This window comes from Aquila chrysaetos, chromosome 2, assembly GCF_900496995.4.
Source record: "Aquila chrysaetos chrysaetos chromosome 2, bAquChr1.4, whole genome shotgun sequence".
Taxonomy (NCBI): domain Eukaryota; kingdom Metazoa; phylum Chordata; class Aves; order Accipitriformes; family Accipitridae; genus Aquila; species Aquila chrysaetos.
The window spans coordinates 4,917,657-4,942,864 of record NC_044005.1 but is presented as its reverse complement, the minus strand read 5'-3'; the positions used below and the strand labels follow the sequence as shown (position 1 = coordinate 4,942,864).

The 25,208-nt window shown below is 45.0% G+C and overlaps 1 protein-coding gene across 9 annotated transcripts in view; it reads right to left on the bottom strand.

Annotated features, from left to right (window-relative positions):
- Positions 1-3,129: 3,129 nt before the first annotated feature.
- Positions 3,130-25,208, bottom strand: part of FBXO34 (F-box protein 34) — a 40,277-nt gene continuing 18,198 nt past the window's right edge. For 3 of the 9 annotated variants that reach the window (XM_041128165.1, XM_041128169.1, XM_041128170.1), the window contains 3 exons: positions 17,355-17,459; positions 14,669-14,865; positions 3,130-5,832 (listed from right to left, as the gene is read on the bottom strand). In XM_041128165.1, the coding sequence (XP_040984099.1) occupies positions 3,642-5,832; positions 14,669-14,745 (2,268 nt within the window). In that variant the 5' untranslated portion in view covers positions 14,746-14,865; positions 17,355-17,459 and the 3' untranslated portion in view covers positions 3,130-3,641. The other 6 variants (XM_041128168.1, XM_041128172.1, XM_041128174.1 and 3 more) reach the window with 5 other exon arrangements.

Genomic DNA, 25,208 nt, shown 5'->3' with positions numbered 1-25,208 from the left:
CGGCAGTTGGCTGCCTCTGTCGCAGCGTGGTCAGTCGTGGCTGTGCAGGAAAGCAGCCTGTGCCCAAAGCCAAGCCTGGCTCCCAGCTCAGCTCGTGCCTACCGCTTGCTTAGGTCACTTTTGCTTAAGCAGCGCTGTCAGCAGCAGCTTTCGTCCTCTGCCAACGCTGATTTGTGGCAGGACAGCAGCCCCGTAAGGCTCCCGTGTCCTGTCCCTACTCCGGGCGAGAAACAGCCCAGCGTGAGGTTTCAGCACCATGCCCACCTTGCAAGAAGTGGGACTCAAGACAGAGTGCATCAGCGCAGTTTTGTGCAGGTGTGAAATGATGGTTCTGGGGGCGGGGGGGCAGATGCTGCAGAAAGCGAATTGGGGCCAGTGCGAGGAGCTGAACTCTGATAAAAGCACTGCAGAGCCTCGTTACAGGCAGCAGAGACACAGCAAAGGAGAAAAGCTGCTGTAGCAACAGGCAGGATGGAGCAAGAGCTCAACCACAGGCTTCAGCCTCGGGTGGCTTTTGCAGTGGTGTCCATGCCAGGAGACCTCCAGAGCTTGATGAAAACTGGAAGCTTACAAACAATGGAAATGTTAGTACAATTTCTTCACAGGCATATCTGGAAATTCAGACCAGACGCTCCAACTGCTCCTAAGCAGGGAAGTCAAGCACACAGCACAGTCTTTAGTCCGCAGTTCTTCTGAACACTGAATTTTGTAAATCCAACACTGGACTTTTTTTTTTTTTTTCATTGTCTCTTAGGAAAAAAAAAGAAAGTTCATCAGACCTTGGGTTCTCCCTGAACTGGCCCTTAAGGAAACAGAAATCTGTGCTTTACAACTTTATGGGAAAAAAACAACTTGCAGGCAGCTCAGCATGGCTGCATGGAGAACCAACCCACTTCTGGATGCAAAAGTTTGTTCTGTAAAACAATTTTTAACAGCAGTGCTATGCAACAGGGCTCGTTCCGGCAAACAACGTAATAAATAATGTATAAAACAGCCCGCGTTCCTCAGCCAGCTTGCGGGGGGGGGGGTGGGGATGGGGTAGGGTAGAGAGCAAATTGTCCTCCGTATTTAACTGCTCCAAGGAACAAAACAGCCCAGTGCTATTATTTTATTCTCATTTTTTCCCCTTGTTCAACGAAGGTGACCAAAATCTCACACCCTGTTCCAAAAAAAATGACCTCACTGGCCCCTTATCTAGTTACAAAATATTTTCCTCCGCTGCTTCTATTTCAGCCTCGCAGGGACTTTCCTCGCTGCTGTCAGCCTGGCGTGGGTTATCTCAAGTTTTCCAGAGGAGTCTTGAGGGGCAGGAAAGCAGTTTCTTCCCCCTCTTCCTTAATTGAAATTAAGCTGAAGATGCTGATGGCTTTGGCAAGACAACTCCTTCCAGAAAGTTGTTTTGCTGCTCATCCCAGTGCAGCCCGCAGAGCAGATCGAAGCTTGGGTGAAGCCTGCGCCCCGTTAGAGAATGAAGTCACGAATTAACAAGGGATCCTGCTTTTCCTCTCCCTTTTCACAGCTGATTACAAGGCAGCCGCACCCTTCTTTTAGCTTTCTAATTTCATTCCTCCCGGTTGTCATAATGTCTGCTGCATTGCAGAGATGGCTGAGCAGCACCGGGGAGGGGTGCCTGACGCCCAGGGTGTCAGGCAGCAGGTACAGCAGCGACTGGGAAAAAAACCCAGCATCTCTTTTAAATCTACCGTGAACATCCTGAGCTTCCCAAACCCGCATTTCAGGCTGTAAGGGCTCAGTTTTCTTTCTCTCGCTGTTAATGGAGAGAATAAAAACATCTGCCTTCAAAGCTCTCTGTCCTGACGTGCCAAAACAACACGAGTCACTGCGCGCGATCCCACCGCGGGTTTCGGCGCGCAGCCCGGCCGCCCCAGCCTTCCGCAGCACCCATCCGCACCTTGCTGATCTTGCGTTGAAGGTTACAGAACAGGACGAGCCGGGTGCACGGCCGCCCCATCCAGACGCTGCTCCCACGGAGAGCCCTCGCCCTTTCCCAGGTGTTCCCCTGCGGTTTGCAGGGTAGAGGACCCTGGGTGAGCCCCCGGGAAGGCGGCACCAGCTCTTCTTGCACCCGATCAGAGATTTCATCCGCTCCAGCTACCAGCGCGACTGCCAGGAGTCCATCCTTGTCCCAAGAAGGGGCAGAGAAACAGCCACGGCACAAAGTGCGGGGAGAGAAGGGACTCAGACAACGCAAAGGCACAACTGCCGCTCTCCGTTTGGCTCCCAGGAACTGAACGAGGCTGCTGCGTTATCCGAGGTACATTCCCAGACTTCCACACTGTTCCCCCTCAGGCAGGGAGCTGGGCGAGAGGAGGGCTGTAACTGGAGGCTGGAATCTGGAACGCAGCACTGCAGGAGAGGAATGTATTTGAGGAAATACTCAAAAGAGATGCCATGTTCAGCTCCCAGTAAGAGTTCGAGGAATCACCCATTCATCTGCATTTCTGACACAAACGTTCACAACTCTCCTTTGAAAGCACCAACTCGCACCTCAGAAACACGATGCCAGAAGCTGTAGCAGAGCTGAGCGAAGCACTGCAAGGATTCCACTTACAAGGGAAAAATTCCATATACAGCAGACGGCAAAGCTTCCAGCACATCACCGAGCCAAGGCAACTCCACTTTCATCCTGCTGGACCCACGCTCCGTCCTCCAGCATCTGGGGCACAGGCGAGGGGCGGACACAAGAGTTGAGAAGCAGGACTTAAACCGGAGAGTCCCTGTTTTTCCAAGTTTTACACACCTAGCACCAGCTTTCTGGACACCAGGAGCCTCTCTCGAGCCTCTGCTGCGCACACAGCTGATGGGAGGGAAAGGAAAAGCTGAAATTTGTGAATGTTACAGCAGGGAGTTCTCCAAGTAATATAGAGGGGTTGGTTTGTTTCTTTTTTAGTAGGAGGACTAGCTTTCTACAGGAAGCACACTGCACATCTGAGCAACATCACAGTACCAAGTTTCTGCTACGTGTTTTACAGTGGTTTTAGTTTGGGGCAAAAGTCTTACAAGAGAAAGGCTGATAAGGCAGATCTAGAATGCATGTTTTATTTAAGTAAAAAAAAAAAAAAACCAAACAAACAAAAAAAACCAAAAAAACCAAACAGACAACATGGGTAGGGTAGACAAGAACTTTTTTTATATTCTGACTATACAATAATATTCCTCTCTTTTTATCCACTGCCACACTACTATAATGGATCTGTTCTAGTCTAATTTTAAGGTTGTCCAGTTAAGTTGTCTGAAGATTCTTTAAACAAGTTGACCTTTACCTATTTAGAGTTTCTTCTCAGAAACATTCATATATTATACAGGATATACAGATTTTTGAAACAAGACACTTAAAAACACACACAACTATAGCCGCAACACTATCATAGCTGCATTGTAGTGATTACGTTGTTCAGCCAGCTGTAGACTCTGTATGTACAATTAGTTTTTATAGTGTTATTTACATAGATGGACTAAAAGCTATCTTTAATCTAAAAGGTAAAGGCTCTTGTGTTTAAGTATGTGCAGTTTCATAGCCCTGTGAAAAAAAAACCACGACAATTATTTACACTGTAAACAGCACAAGGCATGAGAATCTCCTCCTACCCCAAACAATCTCGCAGGAAAGTGTATGTGCACTAATATTCTTCTTCCACTTCGGCTCCCGCTCCTCTGGTTTTCTTATGAATAGCACGGTTAAAGCTGTGGCAGGCAGGAACCCAATGATTGTCATGAAGACCTAACTTACAGCCCGGGATGCCCTTCTGAGACCGGTGACAGCACATCCAGTACCCAGGCCCGTACGGTAAAGCTTGACAGTATGGTTTGGGATGCCACCGGCACAGCGATACGTCCCCTTTCACGTATTTCTTCTTGCACTGCTTGCAAGGGTCTTCTCTGTAGCGGGGATCGCGGACCCAGCGGGAGTCTGCTGGCCTGATGTTGTAATATTCAATGATGAATTTGAAGTAGTAGCAAGTGCATTTTAGGGCAACCAGACTCCTGGTAGGAAGCAATCCAAAGATCTTCACTATGATGTGGTGAGGCAAGAAGGCCATATACTGCTGAGGCTCCAAAAGCTGCTGAATTTTAAACCTGGTCTCCAAAAAGTCATGTGAAACCTGCCTTTTTAAGCAGGAAGCATCAAGTACTTGCAAAGCCCCTTCTGTCGGAGGAACAGAAAGGGCAGATGGCTCTGTAGGGACACTATTTCTGACGCATGATCTCTCAGATGCCAAAGCATCCTCATCCTCATTTTGGGCTACTTCTCCTGGCTTTTCTTGGGTACTTTCCCGTAGCGGCTGTTGCTCGTGAGCAGCAGGCTGGTCAGCCTGGAGGAAAAACAGCCTCCCTGGGAGTGGATCTTCACTACCACTGGCGTTAGAGAGCTTCTCTTTCCTGCATCCTTTCTCAGTCTTGGTGACCGATATACTGATGCATAAGGGCTCCTTCCTAGCAGGATGCAGACTCTGCTTTGGCAAAATTACAGGCTCTTTCGACGTACAATCAACAGTCGCATTCTTGCTCTGCAAGGAGTCCGGTGGCAACCTGGCAGCAGCCGGACACGCAGACGGCAGAGGTCTGGGAGGCTCAATTCGCGTTTCACTATCGCTCCTGCCAGCGGTTATTGCCAACACTGCATGAGCAAGTCCCGAGTTCACATTCCCCATCCGAGTATCCAGCCCAGAAGGAAACGGCTGCCGAGCAGAGGCAGCACCATCCCACAACTCTGCGTCACCCAGAGGACCGCACCGTCCTCCGCAGCCGGCCTCTGCTACACCTGCCTCCTCCAAGCCATCCCCCGGAGCCAGGACCCCCGAGGAGACCTTCCCCGCCTCTCCCTCAGGCTGGGTGCCGTTCGCCAGGAGCACCCTCCCGACATTTCTGCGGAAGCTGTTGTTCCGCGAGAGGCTCCCGGCCTCCCGCTCGCTCTGGCGTCTCAGGCACTCCGACTCCAGCTTGGCCACCATGTCCAGCACACGCACAGGCTCGCTCTGCTGCTGCTCGCTATTGCCGCAAGGTCCCCTCTCCGCGTGTACCTCGCACGCCCCGGCGGAGGAGAAAGGGTCTGAGCTGGGAAGCGCACCTTTAGGCTGAGCGTTCAGCCTCGTAGTAGAAGCATGCGTGCAGGTTTTCGCACAGTCTACCAGTAAAGCACTTGCTCGTTGCTCCAGAAAGGCTACCATCTCTATCACCGAGAGGGACCGGCCCGGGAACACACCCTCACCGTTGTCGTTCACGTAATGCACCGAACAGTGCTCGATGCCACAGGCAAAAGGCTCCGGCTGGGAGCACCTGACATTCGCCTCCCTCATTCTTTCCAGTTGAATTTTGGCTTTTTTAAGATCTACCGATTTTTTCCTGCGTTTAGCTGTTCTTCCGTCGATATCCCACGTGCTTTTAATTTTCATGGAGCCTAGCCGGTTGTTACTGCTGCATTGCTGGGCTGCAAAGAACGCAATCTTCTCCTTTGTATTGCCAGGTTTCACTACAGCCCAGACATCCAGAGGCCCTTCCCCTTCTTCTCCCTGGTGGATCGTTGCAGACAGGGCGTTCTTCTTTTCCCTTGCACTCGGACCATCCGCTGGACCTTTCCCATTCATATTGCACATAGTATTTGGATAAATAATCCCCAGAAGCTTTTGGGATGGAGTCACAAGGGAGGGTTTTGGGAAAACGCTCAGTTTGGTGCAGTTGTTCGTGTATTTTTCTTCTTGTGCTGATCTCTGATGGCTCATAGGTGGGCCTCTCAGGGAATCCTGGCTTATTTCTGGAGATCGCTCTTTTTTCTGTAACTTGAGATATGGCTTTAAGTGCATACCAGAAACCCTAGAAAAACAGAAAGGGAAGAAGTTATAGTTGCAAAATATGCCTGCCTGGAATTAGAGAAGGTGGCCCAGAGTAGGCACCAGCATGCCTCCTATTAGAATAGCAGCCCACACCTCAAACGGAACCACACAAGAAAGGAAAAAGCAGCAACCAGGCTACAAGATCCACCCTTGGAGAACTTCTTGCAATAGGATTATAATCTTAAGGATAGCAGAGATCTTCCTGTTAGAGAAATCTGTTTCCAGGGAGATGCAAGGAGAAATCCTAACATTTAAGTTCTATCTGTTGTGCAAACATAGCTAGAGGTTCATTCTAGAGTTAGAGCCATCCTTCTGTCCGTTCATTTCTTAATCCTGTTGTAAGGCACATGTGGGTCAAAGGGTTTGTCTTGATATTAGCTACCAGATATATTTTTTATATTTTTTTTTTCTTTTCAGTAGATATAGTACAGTTAAAGTTGAAAAGGGAAATTAGCAAGTGTACTTACATTCATCAGGGATCCCAGCAGATATCTAATCTCCTAATACCACCCAAAATGCAATCTATCCCTTGGTATATCAATAGTACCAAATTTAGTGTACTGTCCCATAAGGGTTTTTATGCTATACATCAGATGCCCCCCCCCCAAAAGTGACAAAGCATCACGTACAGCTGAAGAGAACCGCTTTCAAGTATGTGTTTTTATGGTTAAGAATTTAAGAGCTGTGAAGGAGACACTTGGATGCTGCTGACATTACAGCAGCAGCAGCACCACTCCTGCAACGGTCCCAGGCACTCAACTCCTCTCTTCTGTTTCACCTTTGCAGTAATCTTCAATTCAAAGCTCAAAAACACAAAAGCCCAGGGCACTGCCACATAGGATGCAATTATCAGGAGACTTCAGGCTCTTCTCCCAGGAGTATCACATAAGCATATTACAGAACTAAGTATAGATTATGTTTCCATGGTAATCTTTGAATTGTTACACTAAAAGGCCTCCTTTTTGAAACGGGGATAATCCATGCTTGCTAGTTTAAGAACAGCAGGTTCAATGCCACATTTATCACGAGCTGATACGGACACATTCAGACACTGAACGTTTCCCTTGACAGCCACCACCAAACCAGTTGCTTTGGTATTGCATTTCTAGCCTAAAACCAGCTTTTAATTAAAAACCTCAAGCCGTAACATCTGCAAAGGCGGATGGATTTATAGTTTTAACACCTGCAGTTCACACACGGTAGGTTTGTATCAGACACAGCCAGGCTCTGCCCTGCCACGCCGCAGTGCGATCAGGACACACACCTACCTCGAGACATCCCTGTGGATGCTACGCAGGGCGCCCGTGGGGTCAGCACACGAGGAGGAAGGAACCCGGCTCACCCACCCCTCGAGCAGACCCGCCAGAGCGCGCAGGATGGCTGTAAGAGGCAAGTCAGAACAGCAGACGCTGACCAAGAACGCACACGGACGTGCCGTACGAGCGACCCGGAGCGCAGCTTGGGGACCTTCCAGGCCCCACAGATTAGCCAGGGCTACGGACCCTCCGGAGTTACCGATGGCAGAAGGGAGAGCTGAGCCAGACAGCAGCGGAGCCAGCCAAGGGAAGGCTTTCAAAGCAAGGCGCTCCGCTTCCAGCTGCTAACACAACACACCTGAGAGCACCAGGGCAGCAACTCCGCCAGGCACCGCCTGCACCTCTCCAAGCAGAGGAAACCTCCTGCGCTAGAAGCAGCCGTGCTGCTTAACCATTGCTTTCCCCTCAGGTTTTGATTCTTCCTTCTGGCCCTAGTGATAAACAGCGCGGGGATGGATGACAAGTGCGGGCAGAGAGGTTTTGGGGAGGTACATCAAGAGGAAGGGCTTAGTTCACCTTCCTACGAGTGTGCACAAAACCTAGGGGAACCCTCTGGTCCTGTGCAGTGCTTTGAAGGCCAGGAGGCAGACACGGGAAAGGATGCTGTTACGTTCTCTCCCCTCCCGGTTTTATAGAAAGATCATCACCTCACTCTAGCAACCAGACAGTGCCAAACCCATCTGCAGTTCACCTACAGACTGGCGGGGTAAGAGAGCTCCCGTTACTGCAGATACACCTACCTAGTCCCTGGGTTAATTCTCTCCCCATGCCTTCTGCGTGCTAATTCCAGCTCTTGTTGGAGTTGGGTCACCTCCCAGTTTAGTCTCCTCTGCAAAATGCAAACGAGCTATTTTGTTTGCCTTCTCAGTTGGATGCTAAAAACTAAAATAATCTGATAAAAATAGAACTTCAGGGTGCTGAAATAGATGAATAGAAGAGAATGGGAAATCAAGGCTGCTGTAGTTTACTTCAGCCCCATTTTCCATAGCGTCTGCCTTAGCTCGGTGGCACTTTATAGCTAAACAGGATCAGGCCACCACGTGCTCAGGCCAGTGCCCAGCCCAGAAGGGCAGCAGGTGAACCACTGCAGCAAGCTGCTGCAGAGAACAGTGCCTGCAGCCCTCCCTCCCCCATCCAGAAGGGCATTTTGGAGCTGTGCTTTTTCAGAGTAGAGAGAGAGAAGCTCCGATGGCTGGCCGCCACCGTACCCTGGGGAGAAGAGGTGAATACAATTAAATACACGACTTTGCACGTTGAAATCTCATGAGCTAGGAGCAGATCAAATTTCATTCATGAGTTTTCATGCCAGGGTGTCTGAAAGATGAGCTGAATGTGTTTTTAAAAGGCTTTCTTCAAGCAGTTTTCAGGAATCCAGCGAGCCAATTGGTTCAACACCCTTCATTAAGTGAAGCTGCAAACGAAGGTGAGACCAGGTATTATACGAATGAAAACAGGACCAAACTGGTTACCCCAACATGCTTAGAGGACATGTTTAGCCAGCAAAGTTCGTTCAGCTGCTCCCAGCTATTTCTGGTCTATGGAGAAAGACAAAGGGTAGAGTTATGCCTCACCTATTACAGATTTCTCATTTAAGGTTATATTTCCTCCTATGTTTCAGTTAGCCTCTGGCTCAGCCAACAATACCATTTAAGGTTGAAAAGTTATAATTTACATAACAAAATTATGCCTTAGTCAGAAGTTTTACTGCCAGAATAATTGCCTCATTTGAATTCAGCATTCAGTTCACTGCACTGTTTTAATGGATCCAGATTTAAAGAAAACCTTCATTTAATAACTTCAGACAGCTATAAAGAATACTGCTAACTTCATCTGACCAGCTCAATCGCAGTGCCACCTGCCTCCCAGTTTTTGGGCAGCGGGGAAGAGAACTTCCATTTTGAAAGGGATGTTAGTAATGCACCTTACCCGAAAGTGTCACTTGGAAAAAACAGGCCCCCACCCCACGCACACTTTGCTGTGAACATTAAGAACAACAAACTTTTAGGCAAACATAGCTTCTTCCCTGCACGTCAGCAGCACATTTCATTTCTAGCTCCTAGAATTAGAACAAGGCTTCCCAGCAGAAATTGCTTTGAAGATGAACCAGAGCCCAGTCCCCACCCACAGACTACCTTATTTCTGCAACATTTCAGCACTGGCAAGCTGAGAAACGTGGCAGCGGCAGGTAAGTTTTTAAATATTTAAAAACGCCAAAAATAGTTGTTAAAAGGTGAAGTCACTGACAATTCCCTATGATACTTAATTCCAGAATAATTCTGTTTGCTTTCCTCCACCCTTTAAGTTATCGAGTTTCTAATTTTATCTTTAGAGACAACGACTCTTCAGAAGTTCATGGAGTAAGCATAAAAGGTTTTCAATCCCAAATGTGCAGTTTTGAATTGCTGATAAGAGATAATTCTGCCAGGAATGATCAGCATTGAAACAACTAGCAGTGCTGCCTTTATACTGCTATTCCATCCTTAAGCTGATGAAATAAAAAGGCCAGTTTTTCTATTTCTAATCAGCCGTGTCTGAAAAACAGGATACTTAAAACTTCTGGAATGACACTGCTGTTTTTACAAGTAGTAACTACAGCTTGTTTCCACTACAGTTTTATCAAGTTAGTTACTACACAGGATTGATATAGAAATATAAGCCTTTATACACGTGCAGACACGCACGCACCCCTCCTCTCCCTACTGAAGGGAAGGCCCATCAGCTACTGTGCCAAGCCGGCCAGAATCTTTCTGTATCCTTTTGTATTTATGTATCTTCTAAATCATAGCAGCCTAAAAAAAAAATAACAGTCGCTTTAGTAGAAGCTCCAAAGTTGGAGGAAAAACTGGTAGGAAAGGCTAAATTTTCACAACTACCTTCCAAGGTCCACAGAGAATCTAGATGCCCCTCACTGCACCTGGGTCAGGGACTCTCACGATGCCCTGTGAAGCCAAAAGATTTCCTCTGGCCAGCAAGAACAACAAGAAAAAAAAGTGTAGTCTGCTCAAACAGCATATTCACACTGCAAGTTTTCTGCACAAAGCACGGAAGGTTTTATTAAGGCGAAAATTTCAATCAAAACTCCAAAGTTTCCTGTGGATTTCTTTTTGTAAACACTAACTCCAGTCGACAAAAGTTCCTAGCGTTGCTGACTACACACGCAGTGCCAACTACAACTCTGAAAAAACCCTCAGGACATACTAACACAAGGCAGAAGCCAAAAAAAAAAAAAAAAAACCCAAACCCCAACAACAATAAAAACCCACACCAAGCATAACCTCTGGCAAGGCATTTCTCTTCCCTGGCATCCCATTTCTCTGTCGATAGAGCTTAGTTCCTCTGTAAAGGACACTGACAATTATGAAGGACTGAGTACTGAATGCAAGTTAAACTATGGTCAGCCACTTGTTATTTCTGGAAGGACTTGGTAGGTCCTTTGGGCTCAATCTCCAGTACCATTTCCATCCCCTTTGCACTGCCGGGGCAAGGCAAAGCAGACAGAGAGCTGCTTCAAAGGCATTCCACGGATTCTGCCGGGGCGGGAAAGTCCCAGCCGAGCAGCCGGGATGGAAGACGCTCTGCTACTCACTGGAGCTTGTTCTGGCGTGTGGCAAGTGTCCAAGCTCAGAGAAAGGCGGGCTGGGAGGCACGATGCTCCAGACCAGGGGCGGGTTCGACTTCAGCAGCTGCGGAGGCATCCGATTTCTAGAAAACCCACTCCCTTGCAGCAGTAACTTCAAATTAAAGCAACTGCTCCTGACCCACCTTCTAACGCCTGTGAAACCGCCTCCTGCATCAACTGGAGAGCAAGCGAGGATTATCACAGGCTTTGAAGGTAAACAGAAGGTATCTGACTGCTGAAGCAGCACTCTCCACTTGAGCGGCCAGCCTGGGGGAAGCGGGAGCAAGCCAAATGTGAGGCAGAGCTGGCCCAAAAAAGCTGAGGAGCTACATGCAAAGTAGGCGCCTAACTTAACGTTGGATCCCCCACTGCTTGTTCACCCACGTCAGGTGGTCAAATAACCTGACTTTGGGGGAGACGACACCCAAATATAGCTGCACACAGGAGCAGCTATAAAATCCATCATGCGTAAAATCCACCATCTACAACAAGCAGAGGTTTCAGGTGACAGATTGCACATCCAAGCCCAACACACAGACTACTCCAGTTTGAGGGCTCCCACCCATTAATAAGTTTTGAACACATTTTGAAGTAAATGCACACACATATACACCCTTCACCACGAAGCACAGCAGCCTCAGCTACTGTCTAAATTTTACACAGGAAGACGTGCCATTGCTTTGCCAGTCTTTTGTATAAAAGCACTTACCGTGAAGTGAGTGACGTAGAAGCAATTCTTTGTTGAGCCTGAGGAAGCTCAAACCCATGCTCCCTGCTTCCCAACCATACTACAGATGACACAGAGATGATGTAAAGCAGACAGGAACAAAATAAACTTAAAAGATTTGGTATTCAAGGTTATAAGCTGCTCCAGAAACCTGTAGCTCAAAGATGATGGGATAGCACACATGCCTGTGGTGGAAGAGGCCAAGATGAGAAGAAATCACAAAAGGACAGTAAGAAAAAAAAATGGTGGTTTTATAGGTCTTCTGCTGAAAGCTGCCCAGAGCAGCAAAGGTAAGTGACAGATAAAACATTTCTGGAAGGAAATATATCTTGATTTTCTAATTTATTAACTGCAAGAGGACCAAGACCTTTCTTAACATCATGGCACAACAAATTTCTTCAAACAGTTAACGAACCAACACAAAAGTGATGCTGTTTAGTCTTCATTTTTGTGCATACATAATAAGAACACATGAAAGGTTGTAGAAATTAGCCTTGGACCACACTATCATTAGAATTCAAAAGAAAGAATAAGCAAAAGTAGATCTGAAGGCAAGTCATCAGGTTGTTCTTTTGAAACTCAAGGCCAAAAGGAACTGCTTCATGAAGTCAGCTGCACTGCGGTGCAGAGGATTTCACTGCAGACAGCACAACCCAGCAGGCATTCTCCAGGAATCAAAAGGTGTTTTAATTACCAAGAACACATCCCAAACAAGAGCAGAAGAAACTCCAACTGAACACATTCCTTCTTCGGGAAGGATACAAGAAGCAGACACAGGTTTCAAGTCACTAGGTGACATCACTTGGAAACTTGTATCTTAGAGATCAAAAAGTCTAGGAATAAACACGAGAACTGGTGCAGTGTTAAGCCACTGAAAAGATATTTAAAGAAATAGTAAAAGGTTCTTCAGTTTGTTAGATAGGACAGGGAGAGAAACAGGGCTGCAAGCAAGGTCAAGGCAGAGATTAAGAGTACTCTAGGTACAACACAAAATACTAAATTTGCCTTTGCATCATTTTTAAAGAGGGGTGATAAGGGTGATCACGAGGGCAAAAGCTCAGGGGTTAATTTGAACAAGAACATTGGCAGGGGGAAGATTAAAAAGCTTCATGAAAATTGCAAGGAGTGGCTCATCTCAGTTTTAGAATCCAAAATAGACAGACTTATGAACTGCAGGCCAAGAAGCAAGATTTATAAACCTCTTGAAAGGCAACAATATGAGTTAATAAAACATATGGCACATTGGAGGTGGCACTGCAGGGGAGAAAGAGCAGGGAGAGAAATTGCAGCCTCTCCAGGCCTGGTACTCTGACTTCAATATAAAGGTGTTTTGCAAGCGAGGATTAAGGCAACACAGAGTAAAAGGGGGAAGAGGGAATAGTTCGACACGCCAGACTAACCTGAAGGTTCTCAAAACAGTGATCTTTTTAGAGAAGTGTACTATGTCTTATTCACATGGACTTCAGAAGGCACACGAGATTTACTGGTTAAGACAGATTGCCAGAGGAATGGGAAAACAGACCAAGGAGCTGGCTTGCAGCAGACAGCCCCAGGTGGTGCTGGATAAGAAAATACCAGCCTGGAAACCAAAGACATGCCTCAAGAATCAGCCTTGGGAACACACTGATTTTGTTAGCAATGACCTCAGCACAACTACTACAGGTGCACCCACAGAAATGAAAGGCACTACCAATACAGCAGAGGCACAAAGCACCAAGTAACAAAAATGGAGGAGAGTTTTGAAATCCAGCTGGTGATGCACCAGAAAGCTAAACACCAAGAAGTTTTGGAGGTAACTGAGAAAGGTGCATTGGCCACCATAGACATATCTATGAAACAGAGGCAAGTGGAGGTGATGATGTGATATATTCAAGGCAGCAGTGAAAAGCCCTCCCACCAGATCTGCTCTGGAGTACAGCATACGCTTTTTGACATGACTCAGAGGAGATTCATCCACACCGAGAACAACGACGACAGCTGTTGTTCAAGAAGCTACTAGATAACACTTGGGTCATTCAGCACAGCAAAACCACAGGTGAAGGTATACCACCACATTTTACAGAATACAGCAAAAGAGGTAAACCACTGAAAAGAAGAAGCAGGCCTTATGCAAAAGAAAAAAAAAGCAACACAAGCTCAAATGAGTATATAAGCTGGCATGAATGTTCAGTCTGGGAATCAAATGAAGGCTCCTAATCGCACAGCTAGATCTGTCATCTTCAGTAATGGCTTAATCTACAGGAGGAGAGAAGAAAAGATGTAATTGTTTTTAAGGCTAGACTTCTAAATTTACAAAAGGGATTATGAGATGCTCTCCCAAGCAGTAAGGAGCTGGGTGACCCAGGAAGTCTTTTGCAGCACTAAATTACCAAGAGACTAACATAGCAAGTATATGCTGTGTACACAACCACAAAGAACAAAGGCTAAAGTTTGCTTTAAACCCACATGGCTTTTGGAAACCAGAAAGCTGGCTCTCTTCCTCCAGATTGAGGAAGTTTAAGAGTCTTGATTTCAGAAAAAGAAAAAAAATAAATGATACATATATTTTCAAGTAGCTTGAACTCAAACTGGCATGTTCTTGCATTTGCATAAGGACAAGTTGTTCTGTATGGTGTTCCTATAACGAGACACAGTGAGAGGCGTTCACTTAATTGTCACATAAGCACAAGTGTTTGAAATCAATCGTGCATTTCTTCTTAATAAGAGACACAGGAGAGTGAGCAATACAAAATCTGAGCTTAAACTAATCTAATTACTTACTCCATAGTAAGACAAACTGCAACGATTGCCAGTATTTCCACTTGCTTTAAGCTGACTGCATGTTTTAAAGCCTACTATGACAAGCCGTTCTCCAATTAACTTCTACTTCAAAGCCATGTTCCCAAATTGATTTACAGCCATTGCTAGAAAACCCAAAGATTTCTCCAAGTACAGTACCAGCTGTAGTGAATCTGCAGCTGTCATTATCAAATAAAAATGTCAAAGAACATTTCTGCCCTTAAGCCATTACAACATTTCACTTAAACAGTACCCAAAAGTAAGAATTTAGACCAAACATTTGAGTGACATGCAAGACAATAGGAAAGTAAGGAGAAGGCTAACTAAATGGGTGCTAAATACTTAACTATAGGCAGACCAGCCGGTCTGTTCATACCGTTTGACCTGATGGAAGGTGGAGGATGTGGAATTCAGCGGTTCCCTGTGGAGGCCAGCTCTGCAGGAACTCTTCATCGTAACTACCTCTCCAGCTAAGGCACGTCACAGCCAGTCCATCCTGGGTTACGCGCAAGGCTCCCCCATCAGCTTTCCTTGCTCCACAGAGAGCTTCACCGTGTCTCTGCCACCTAGAAACTGAACAAACAAGAGGTATATAGGATCACATTCCAGTACAGCAGCGATTGAAGCACAGATGATCAGGACAAGGACTCTTTCCCAAGAGAGAGAAAATACATACGCACACACATACATGCATACACATACATATATATAAAACACATATATAAAAATATAAAAGAACTTAACATCGTCATGCCATTATTGCAGCTGGAGTTTCTGAACACCATTAAAATACAAATTAACGCCCCCCACAACAGCCTGTCTGCACGAACAATGCTGCTTCACCTTATATACGACTGCAGCACCACCTTGGCACCTCCCATGGAACACGCTGTCTTCCGAGCTCCACGAAAACAGGACGCACAAGATCTTTCTGCTTGTTAACACTGAATCAAGCTTTGGAGGGAAATCAGTGCTAGCAGTTAAGATTTTACGCTGCCAGGAGTTACGTTAGCGTTCTAATCAAAATAACGTGGCAGTTTTCATAAAGGACAAAAAACATGCCACCATGCAGCCTCCAAGCCTTGTGAAAACTGCCCCGTCTTTGCATCACACACAGATAAGACAGCAGATTTCACCAAAACAAAACTGTTCTGCAGTATCTCTCGTTCGCACTAGGTTGCTGCCTTCTACGTCTTGTCCTTGGAGTAGACACCATTACCGGCACTTTAACGTACTTTGACAGTGAAAGAACAACAACCTTCGAGCTGGAACACAAAAGGAAAAAGTGACACAGCAAAAGAGCCCTGGAAAAACTCAAATACTCAAGCCTGAGTTGCCAGCAGATTGTTTTAAAGATCATTTGCTTCCTCTCTAGAGGACCATGCACAATGATGCCGTAATAAAGGAATGCCATTTGAAAATGCTAACTATAGAGCTGTGTCCCCAGGGGATTTGTGATTTAGTGCAGCAGGTTGCTCTCTCCTTTTCAGCAGCTTTTCCCAGTGCTCCTACTGCTGCCCTATTCCTACAGTGGCATTTCCACAGTACAGCACTCGCTGGAGGTTTGTGCTTGCCTGCAGCAGAGCTCTCGCAGAGATGGAGCCTCTCACATCACCCCTTTCCCAACACCTGCCAGAGAGAAAAAACTCCCACGCAGAAGAGCACCTACCTATGCATGGCTCAGTTAATCAGTGCTTGACCAATTTGGTTTACAACTCAATGCTGCCACTAAACACTCCTGGCCTGGAAAGCCTGCTCTAACTTGGCAGCCACACTCACCAAGAAAGTGATGAAGGATGACTGTCCAGACAGGGAAAACAGAAACTGGTTTAGATCCATCTGATTTGATGTCTGCTATAGCAATTTCACGATTCCTCTAGTGATGGTGAATGAGAGGTTAATCATTTGCCTACATTTGAGTAAGCAGGAGCCTAAAATAATATATAAAATATTATATAAACACATTTCAGTCTCCATGAAGAAACCTCTGCTGAGCTCTACACAAGGCAAAGAAACATGTCAGATGGAGAAGTCGGAGGCATTGCACTGGCAGAGCAGGAGGATGAGAATATGCCCTCTACTCCATAAATTCAGAAAGACAAGGAGTTAGGCTGCTGCGGTTAACAGCAGCATAAATTGAAGCTTGGTAGTTAAACACCATTTTCATTAGACTACCCAGAGCCTCTAACAAGGACTACCTGCAAGAGTGAAACCTAGGCACAAAAAATCAGCCACTTCTGATGTTTTGTGGGCTGCAAAATATATATATACAAACAGTAATTCACAGAGAAAAAAGCATATGCCTAGCGCCTTATGAAAATCAAAAGTTAAACACAAAATCATTACTTTCCCATGAACCATCAGTAAGAGGCACTGAAATTCTGACTTTTATCCAAGCTTTTGTCTGGCTTTCCTTCTGGCTTTACTGACACTAGCATTTCAGACTCAGCAGGAACTGTATCACAGAAACATGATTATATCCACACCCAAATAAATGCAACCATACCATTTCAAGAATGCCAGTCACTTTTTCAATAGCTAAAACTCTCTCCATGTATTCCTAGTTAGGAATACCAGATGTTTTGTCCCAGCCCTACTCCTTTGCAGATCAATTGAGAAGTAAGCGATAAAAAGCCAGACAAAGAAACCGAAACCAAAAGGTATCTTGTTTGCAGTAAAAAGCTGGAGAAGCAAAACCAGCAAGCAAACTGGTTCAGGTCAGGGGCAGTCACAACCCTGATCCAAGCACAGGCATTGTATGGTGGGATGTCATGCATTTTAAGAAGGTACTAGCACCTACTAGAGGGAAGCAAAAGCTGACAAAATAGACACAGACAAGTTCAGATGGGCACTGCAGCACAGATCCAAACACAACTCCATACAAAGCATGCTTTTTCCCCTCCTCTAGCTGCTGGGCTATAGAAAAGAGCTGAAATAGACTATTAATGCCAGCAAGCTACTGACAAATTCCTACTGTGTAAGTAGTAAAAAGCTGTGCTTGTGAATTAAAAAAAAAAAAAAAAGAAAAAAATCAGCATCCAAGCTAGCACAGAGATACTTACTGCCTTTTAACTACCACAGTGTGTTTCTTTACCAAGGCTGATCCTTATCAGTAGGTGCTTCAGCTGATTTGTTAGTTTTGCACACAGTTGGGTACAGCCCCAAAACTGAAATACAGATGCACAGAGAAACAAAACAGAAGAGGAAGTTAAAAACCTAGTCGTGTTGTTCTCCCTTTCTGAAACCACCCCCAAACATATGCCTTTATGCATAAGATGTGGGAAGGACTCAGATTTTGGCAGCAGTAAGCATCACGTCCTCCCAGCAACGGACAGCAATTCGCTGAATGGTCCCACAGAACTCCCCATCTTATCATCAGTTTTGAACACTGCTGCAGTTTAGGAAAACTAAGGTATTAACTCAACTAGCGTGGATGGGGGGGTCAAGGTCTCTTCCTCTGTGCAGCAATACACTAAAGCTTTTGATATCTTGATAGCTAAAGCTTTACTGCAAGAGCAAGTGTATTTTAAACAGTAGCAACAGTAACTGATCAACAAATGAGTTCAAAGGATGGGCATATCCTTTCAGAAAATTTGCTTTCTAGGAAGGAGGCCCTGGGCTCAGGACTGGTTGTCAGCAACAATCACACTATTGGCAAAAACAGACTTGACCACCCCACCTCCACGCAGGGCTAGCTTTAGGATGCTCCGCATCGCCCTGGATCAGTTGGGCAAAGAGCATCAGCACACTCAGGATGCAGAAGAAAGCAATGGCAAATATTTCAGAGGGGAACTCAGAAGAGTTAACACCAAAAAAGTCATTATGAGGGACAGGTAATCCTTTGGGAAAAAAAAAAAACAAAAAAGCCAGCGCCGAGGCCTTATAATAGAGATCTCCACAAGGGTTTTTGTTTTCTTGCAAGAACAGGGTTGCATGTTCATTCCCCCACCACTCAGCTCAAGTTTAGGTTGTTACGTGATACTGGTCTCTAAAAGCAGATTTCACCAGACGTGCAATTCTGCCATTTCCCAGCCTAGCCATGTCTCCAGCCCACCCTCCCTCCCTCCCCAAACAGAAAGCCTTCCCTAGTCCCAACGTTCACACTCCATGGTAACAACCAGCGATCCGCAGCAGCTCCCGGACTAGTTCAGACAGCAAGATGATACACCAGGTCCTCATAGTCAGCCTCTTAGACATCCATAGGAATGCAACCCCCTCTTTTTAACTGTCCTTTGTGTAGTATCTACCTATTTTAAACACCTTAAAGAACTACCTTTTAACACTAAGTTCACTAGCTAGGTTTCACTTCTTTACTGGAACAGCCTCAGGCAAAATAAGAGAAAACAAGCACGGTTTAACTAAAGCTATCTTGCAAAGAGTTTCAGAGTGACCTCACCTTTGTGCTTCCATCCACCTGCAGCTGGCAACAAACACTCGCATGAAACTAGGTATTTAGTAAAGACACTGTATCCAACTTACAAGCATTAAGAGATGCAAAGATTAACAACTACAATCAGATGAGATTCTCTGAGTCCTGCTGAACTGCACTTTGGCCTCTTCACCTGCAGCACGAAGCTACAGAAGCCATCATAAACACCGTTTGCCTTGTGAAACCTTGTGCGCTCAGCTTCCTCTCCGTTTGATAGTCGAAAGTTGTAACTTTACATAGATCTGATGTTATCTAATCTAAAAGCAATAAAGCTGCCACAGAGGCTCCAGCTGCAATAAACGGGGAGAGCTTCCCCTGTCTACTTACACACCAAAACCTGCCGATACCAATTCTTCTAGGTACCGGCAATCGGAGCTGGCCAAGCAACAGGACCTCCTTACCATTGCTCTTGGCTCATTTCCCCACCAAATTCACTCCAGCCCTTCTCAAAGCTCCACCAAGCTCCCATCCATACTCTGTACCCTGGATAAGACCAGATGGGGCAGTTATTTAACTGAAATCTGAAGATTCCCACATAAATTTGAGCTTGGGCATCCATGTCAGCGGAGAGCACACGGATGCTCCAAAACACTGTGCAGCCCCGCAGCCCTTTCCATCACTGTAATTCCTGCCATGCTGGGGTCTCACCCCTCTCTTCCTCCCAGCTGTTTCACACCTTCCCTGTTATCAGCACTGGTTCCCATCTGATTTCTCACCTGAAGCAGCTCAAGGAGCTGAACTAGGAGAAAATTAACCCAGGAGAAGTAAGCTCCCTGAACCCACTTACCGCCAGACCTAGCAGGCACTAGCAAAGCCCAGCAGGATGAGGTTCTCAGCAACTCAGACTGGACTCGGGTGTCTCAAATCCATGCTTTGAATCATGCCAGGAAAGGTGTCTGCCACAAAGTGGTTTTTTAGCTTCTTTCATGTCAGTGGAAAAGAACACTTTTGAATGCACAGTGTGCAAAATACAGAGTGTTTTGGAAGCAGGGAAATGAGCGTGTAGGGCTTCAAGACAACATTTGACTCTTCACTGCTGTCAAACAGGGCTACTTGCTGCACCAATAAGCATATGAAATGCTTATTCTAATGAAGCACTACAGGGAGAACCTGTCTTCCTTCCAAGATCATGTCAATAAAGAATGAAAGGCTTCAAATTTGTAGTGCTCATGCTTTCTTCTCCTCCAGGTATGGCTGGCATCGGAAGGACTAAGTCAGCCCCTCTCTCCTCAAAAGGAAAATAGAAAATAAAATAAAGATAAGCTCTGCTGCACCTTGTTAACCCTGTATTTTAATGGGGCAGGGAGGTGGGGTGGAGAATCTATCACAAGTGTTTCCCTTGTTCAACTATTCCTGAAAGGTTTTAGCTGCATTGCACAATTTGGGTAAGGACATCATCCGTTGCTCAACTGGGAAGAAGTTAAGAACTGGCTCATTAGATTTGTTCTGCTTGATCCAAGAGGAAGACAAAACCAGTAAATCCCTTACTTGCCAATGCTGCTGCAGCACTGGCAACAAACGCACCCAGATCACACATTACTCTGCTTTCTAGAAAGCTACCACCTACTTTGGCACTCCTTGTCACCACATAACCTATGGTGTGCCCTGAATGATAAACGGGGGGTAGCTAAACACCCCTGAGCAGGGTTACAGCTGCTGCGTCCTCAGGTTATGGGGTATGGGTAAAGATACTCACTGTAACGCTGTGCATTTGAGGCCATGTGATCCATGAGCCACGTCTGAATTATTTAGCGTATAAAACTAGATTTGTTTTGCCATGCAGATTCTGAATTAATGAAAGCTCAGCTGAAAGGCTACTTTCTTGGGGCGAGGGGAAGGAGAAAGCTTCCAGAAGCCTTCCTATTATAGAAGCAATAGAGCTGGTTCCAAAAATAGTAAAGAAGCACTCCCAGAGCTCTGGAGACGTTGTGCCCTCGTTTTGTAAAGCTGAGGTCTCGCTGGATTGCTCCTGTACATGCAAAGAATGGTAGGAACGACTGCAAGATGCAGAATTGACATTAAAGGAGTTTTAGGACAAACACCAGAGACAGAAATCCAGACACCCTACATGAAAGAGATCAGCTTGAATGCCAACAGAGATCCAACCTGTCCCCCTTTAGAGAAAGCCAGTTAAAACCAGCAAGAAGAAGAATCCCATCTTTTTCAAGAATGCAACGTTAGTTTGCTAAAGAAGATCCTGATTACTATTACAACACTGACGTGGCAGATTAGGATTGTCAACAATAATTTCATCACCCTGTTTCGCCTGTGGGTCTTAGGGATCCTGGCTGGAGAGGTCCACTTGACTCATTTTGGCACACATTTGGTAGATTCCTTTTTGCTGCAACAGCTAATAAATTGACCATCACATGGCCTGCCTGACAGTAATTACTCACTAGTTAGCCGGTAATAGTTTGTTAGTGATCCAATAGCACAGCATAACGACCCACTCTAATGCTTAAAATTAAAGTTTCCTTTGCCTGTTTTGTGGCAGCTCTCAGAACACAGTGAAAATAAACCCATTTGCGATACTCATCTGATTACAAGCATATCTTTAAATCTATGTACTCCAGCATAGGACTGGCCATTTTACTGGCATATATTGACAAAGTAAAACGTCAGTAGGAAACCAAAAACCTCATACTTGACACTATATAGGCAAGAAGTCCCCCTGCACCACGGCACAAAATGCACAGTAATAATTGCTTCTGTACATCTCTCCGTGGGGTGTTATATGGCTTCTAAAGTAGAGGAACAAGCCTACAGCTAACTTCTAAATATCCAGTAAATAAATACAGTTCCTTCTTTAGAACTTTGCTAATAAGGAAAACCCTACAGCAGGTGACCCCATGTTAAACACTAAATTTATCAGCTTTGAAACTTCATTCACTGAATTAAATATGGCTTTAACTGGTTTATATGGCTCTAACCGGTTTGGACCAGCCTTTGGGATGACAGTTCTCCTTTCACACAGACAGCACTATATATGCTGATCACAGGTCCAGCCCTAAATAGTTTAGCAGAATAACGGGCAATTAATTTTTGTTTATTTTTGTGGCATCTTACCCTTTAACCAAAAGGTTATACTGTGGAATTCTCTGTCCTATACCACTGTGGATACCTTCCCAACAAAACCCAGGCACCAAAAAATCCAAGACTCAAAGCAGAAAAACCTAATTTTGTCCACATGGATTCATTCCACCAATCCATTGCAGAGTTGAGAGGTTGCAACATTCACTAGGCGTCTCTAAAGCATTCAAATTTTTCCTGAGGGTCTCCAAACACAAATTCAACAACCAGAAGCCTTGCTCAGCAACACAAACACTAAATATAACAGTACTCAAAAAAAAAAAGTTTAGGAAGTAACTGGGCCATCAGTTGCAAGTATTTCTGTAATTCAAAATGCCCAAATTTTTCTATCATACTCCTGAATCCACCCTGTTTTCACATACTAGCATCTTCCACAATTTCTTGCATCCATGTCTCATGACTTGTCATGAAATCTTAAATCCTTTCAAATTTTTGTTTAAACTAGGACACTGCTGATGTCCCAACTTCATGCTTTCAGAGAAAACCATCTTTCATCTTGCGAGGATAACATAAAAATGCTGAACTCTGAAATTTGAAATTTATACATCAGCAGTTTACAAAAAAATTCTGTTCTGCAAACTTAAGAAAACAGTTAGACTAAGTATACACAACTTCAGGACAAATTTCATGTAAAAAGGAAGCTCAAACTATTTTTCACAGAACATTTTGTAACAAAGTGCATCATTACATCTGCTGAGGACAGAAAACTTCCAACAGAACAGATTCATTAGGAGCATCTAAAAACAACCCACTCACCCACAAACAAGACACACCACCACCCACACCCTCTCAACAAGCTTTGGATTCACTGGTCTTTCCAGTGGTATCTTATAAAACAAAACAAAAAGCTCCCAAAGAACAGGCTACAATCTAAGACAAAAAAAAAAAAAAAAAAAAAAAAATCACTAATTAGTGTCAGGTTGTAACATGGCCTCTGCAGGAGGAGGTCATGGCTGCCCCAGGCCCTTTCCAGCTGGCTCCACCATGACCCACCACAGGACACAGCTGAGCCCATCAGCCAAGCAACTGGCACCGCTGCAGAAACATATTTAAGAAACGGCAAAAAATACCTGAGAGAGAGAGGAGGGGGAAAAAACTCACCAAGGTCAGAGAAGGATAGAGAGGAGGTGCTCTGTGGCACGGCAGGTAATCCCCTGCAGCAAAATGGGAGAGGAAAGGTGGTGGTTTAATGCTTACCTTTGTTTCTCACTACTCAAATCTATTTTAACTAGCAATAAATTATTTTTTCTTGTGTTGTCCACAACAGTAATCAGTAATCTCCCTGACTTCACCTCGACCTTTAAGCTCTCTAAGCCTAGTCTCCCCAGTGCTGCTAGGCAGGGGGAGCAAGCGAGCAGCTGGGTGGGAGTTTGGCTGTTGGCCAAGGCTAACTCACCACACAACTTTTCAACAAAATCTAAAGAAATTAAAGTTATTCTGACTCTGCTGTTAAGTGCTGGTGCTGTTTAACTGACACCACACACAAGAATCATACATTTTCAATTAGGCTGCACATCAAAGGCTGCCAATCTTCACTCTTCATTAGAAGATTAATCTGTCATGGTGCCGGAGACATTTGCTCACTACAGGCAGGATGAGGCCCCATCATTTCAATCCAGCAGCGTATTTTTTGCCTACCGTCGTGCATTGTGCTAGCGTCTCTCCAGCAGCTCTAGGCCTGCAGCATGAAGTCATACACGTGCATGGCAAGGAAACGGGACAGCAGGGTGTCAAAGCCAGCAAAATAAAGATGTAATCCAAACCAGTGACAGAAGGACTAACATAGCAATGCAGATGAGACTCACAACAGCACTTGGCAACGCCGCAATCAAAGCAGACCCCCTAGTTATCTGTCATACGAAACTAGGCACTTGCAGCCATCACACGGCAAAGCTCGTCCAAGCTCAGCAGGAGCAGGCACAGGGAAGAAACAGTGCATCAGTGAGCGGAGCTAGGGCCACACAAATGCAGGTGAATGATCCAGGAAACAGCATCTGGATGCAGAGGACGTTTCTCACCACTAAACTGCTTTGCAGCTTGCAAACCACAGAACCTGCTCAAAGAGACCAGAGGGACTTTGGAACACTCAAAAGCACTGGCGTGTGACTAGTGACACACTATGGCTAAATTGCTTAAGATGGAGACAGAAGGCAGGCAAGGCTACACACTAAAAATACTTCTCAGCCAAAGTATCTGCTTGGTTTTATACAGATGCTTAAAAGAAGAATATACACACAACATCTTCTGCTGAACTAACTCAGCTACAGATAAACTTGGGGGTTTGGCAAGTAAACTGCAGTAGAGACCAGCATTAAATACAGTATCTTTTTGCATGACTGTTTTAAAAGACTGTTTAAAATCTAAGCTAATTTTGAAACCTACCAATTCTGTGGATCTTTAATCTTTTTTTGGCTACATTTTTGAAGATTTTTTTCCATTAATAACTCAAGAGTTACTTGAATTAAAAAATAGTTTTATATTTTCAGAGCTTTGTAGTTGATATGCCTAGCAACTAACACAAATTTTCAGAAATTCCAAGCATAGCACAAATTCTACCATAATTCATTTTTTAAAGAAGAAAAGAAAGGCCCCAAAAATAGCATCTAAATTTCAGTAAAGGATAGCTTCTGCACACTCAAGTGCCTTGTTAACTGTGAGAATTTTTGCTGCAAATCTTTCCCCTTTCATGTCTCATCTTCAAAATTCAGTAACACAGACCTACAACAGGACACCAGAAATAACTGTGGTGCAATTCTTTCCAGGTTAACAACCATTTTAGAAGTATGAACTTTTAGAAAAGTTCACCTGAAAACATCAGATTCTGGTTTGTTTCAGAAGACTTTTAGACTTAGTATTGCAAAAATAGCTTTATAAGCAAGACAGAAAAGGAAAAAATACATGTATTGCTATCTAAGTCAGTATTCCCTACTACTCCCCTCCAGTACAATCGATATTTATTTTTTTTTTTTAGGGTTTCCTCCTCTTGGGCAAAACAGCAAATATGAATAAGAACCACCAAATCACCAAGACACTAAGCAGAAAATAAGATACCCACAACTGTGTTTTAAAAAGGATGGTTTAAGTGAACCAGATTTTGAGTTGGGGATTGTTACTTTACTGTAAAAATACTCAGCACATTTTCAGGCTCCCCAGTGGAGCAGCTGGTGTGAGCACACCATAGAGCAGAAGACCATAACCTTACAAATCAAACATGCCAGCTCCAGAGCTCCTACTCACCACACTGGCTTTCGTCAACAAATTGCTACCAAATCCCTCTCCCAAAAGCCAGCTGAAGCTTGCTAGCCTGAAAACTAAATTACTGAAGTAATCACCAAGCCTCATCAGCTTGATCTCTCACCATTTAACATCTCGTACTAATTCTCTATGACCTTGCAGG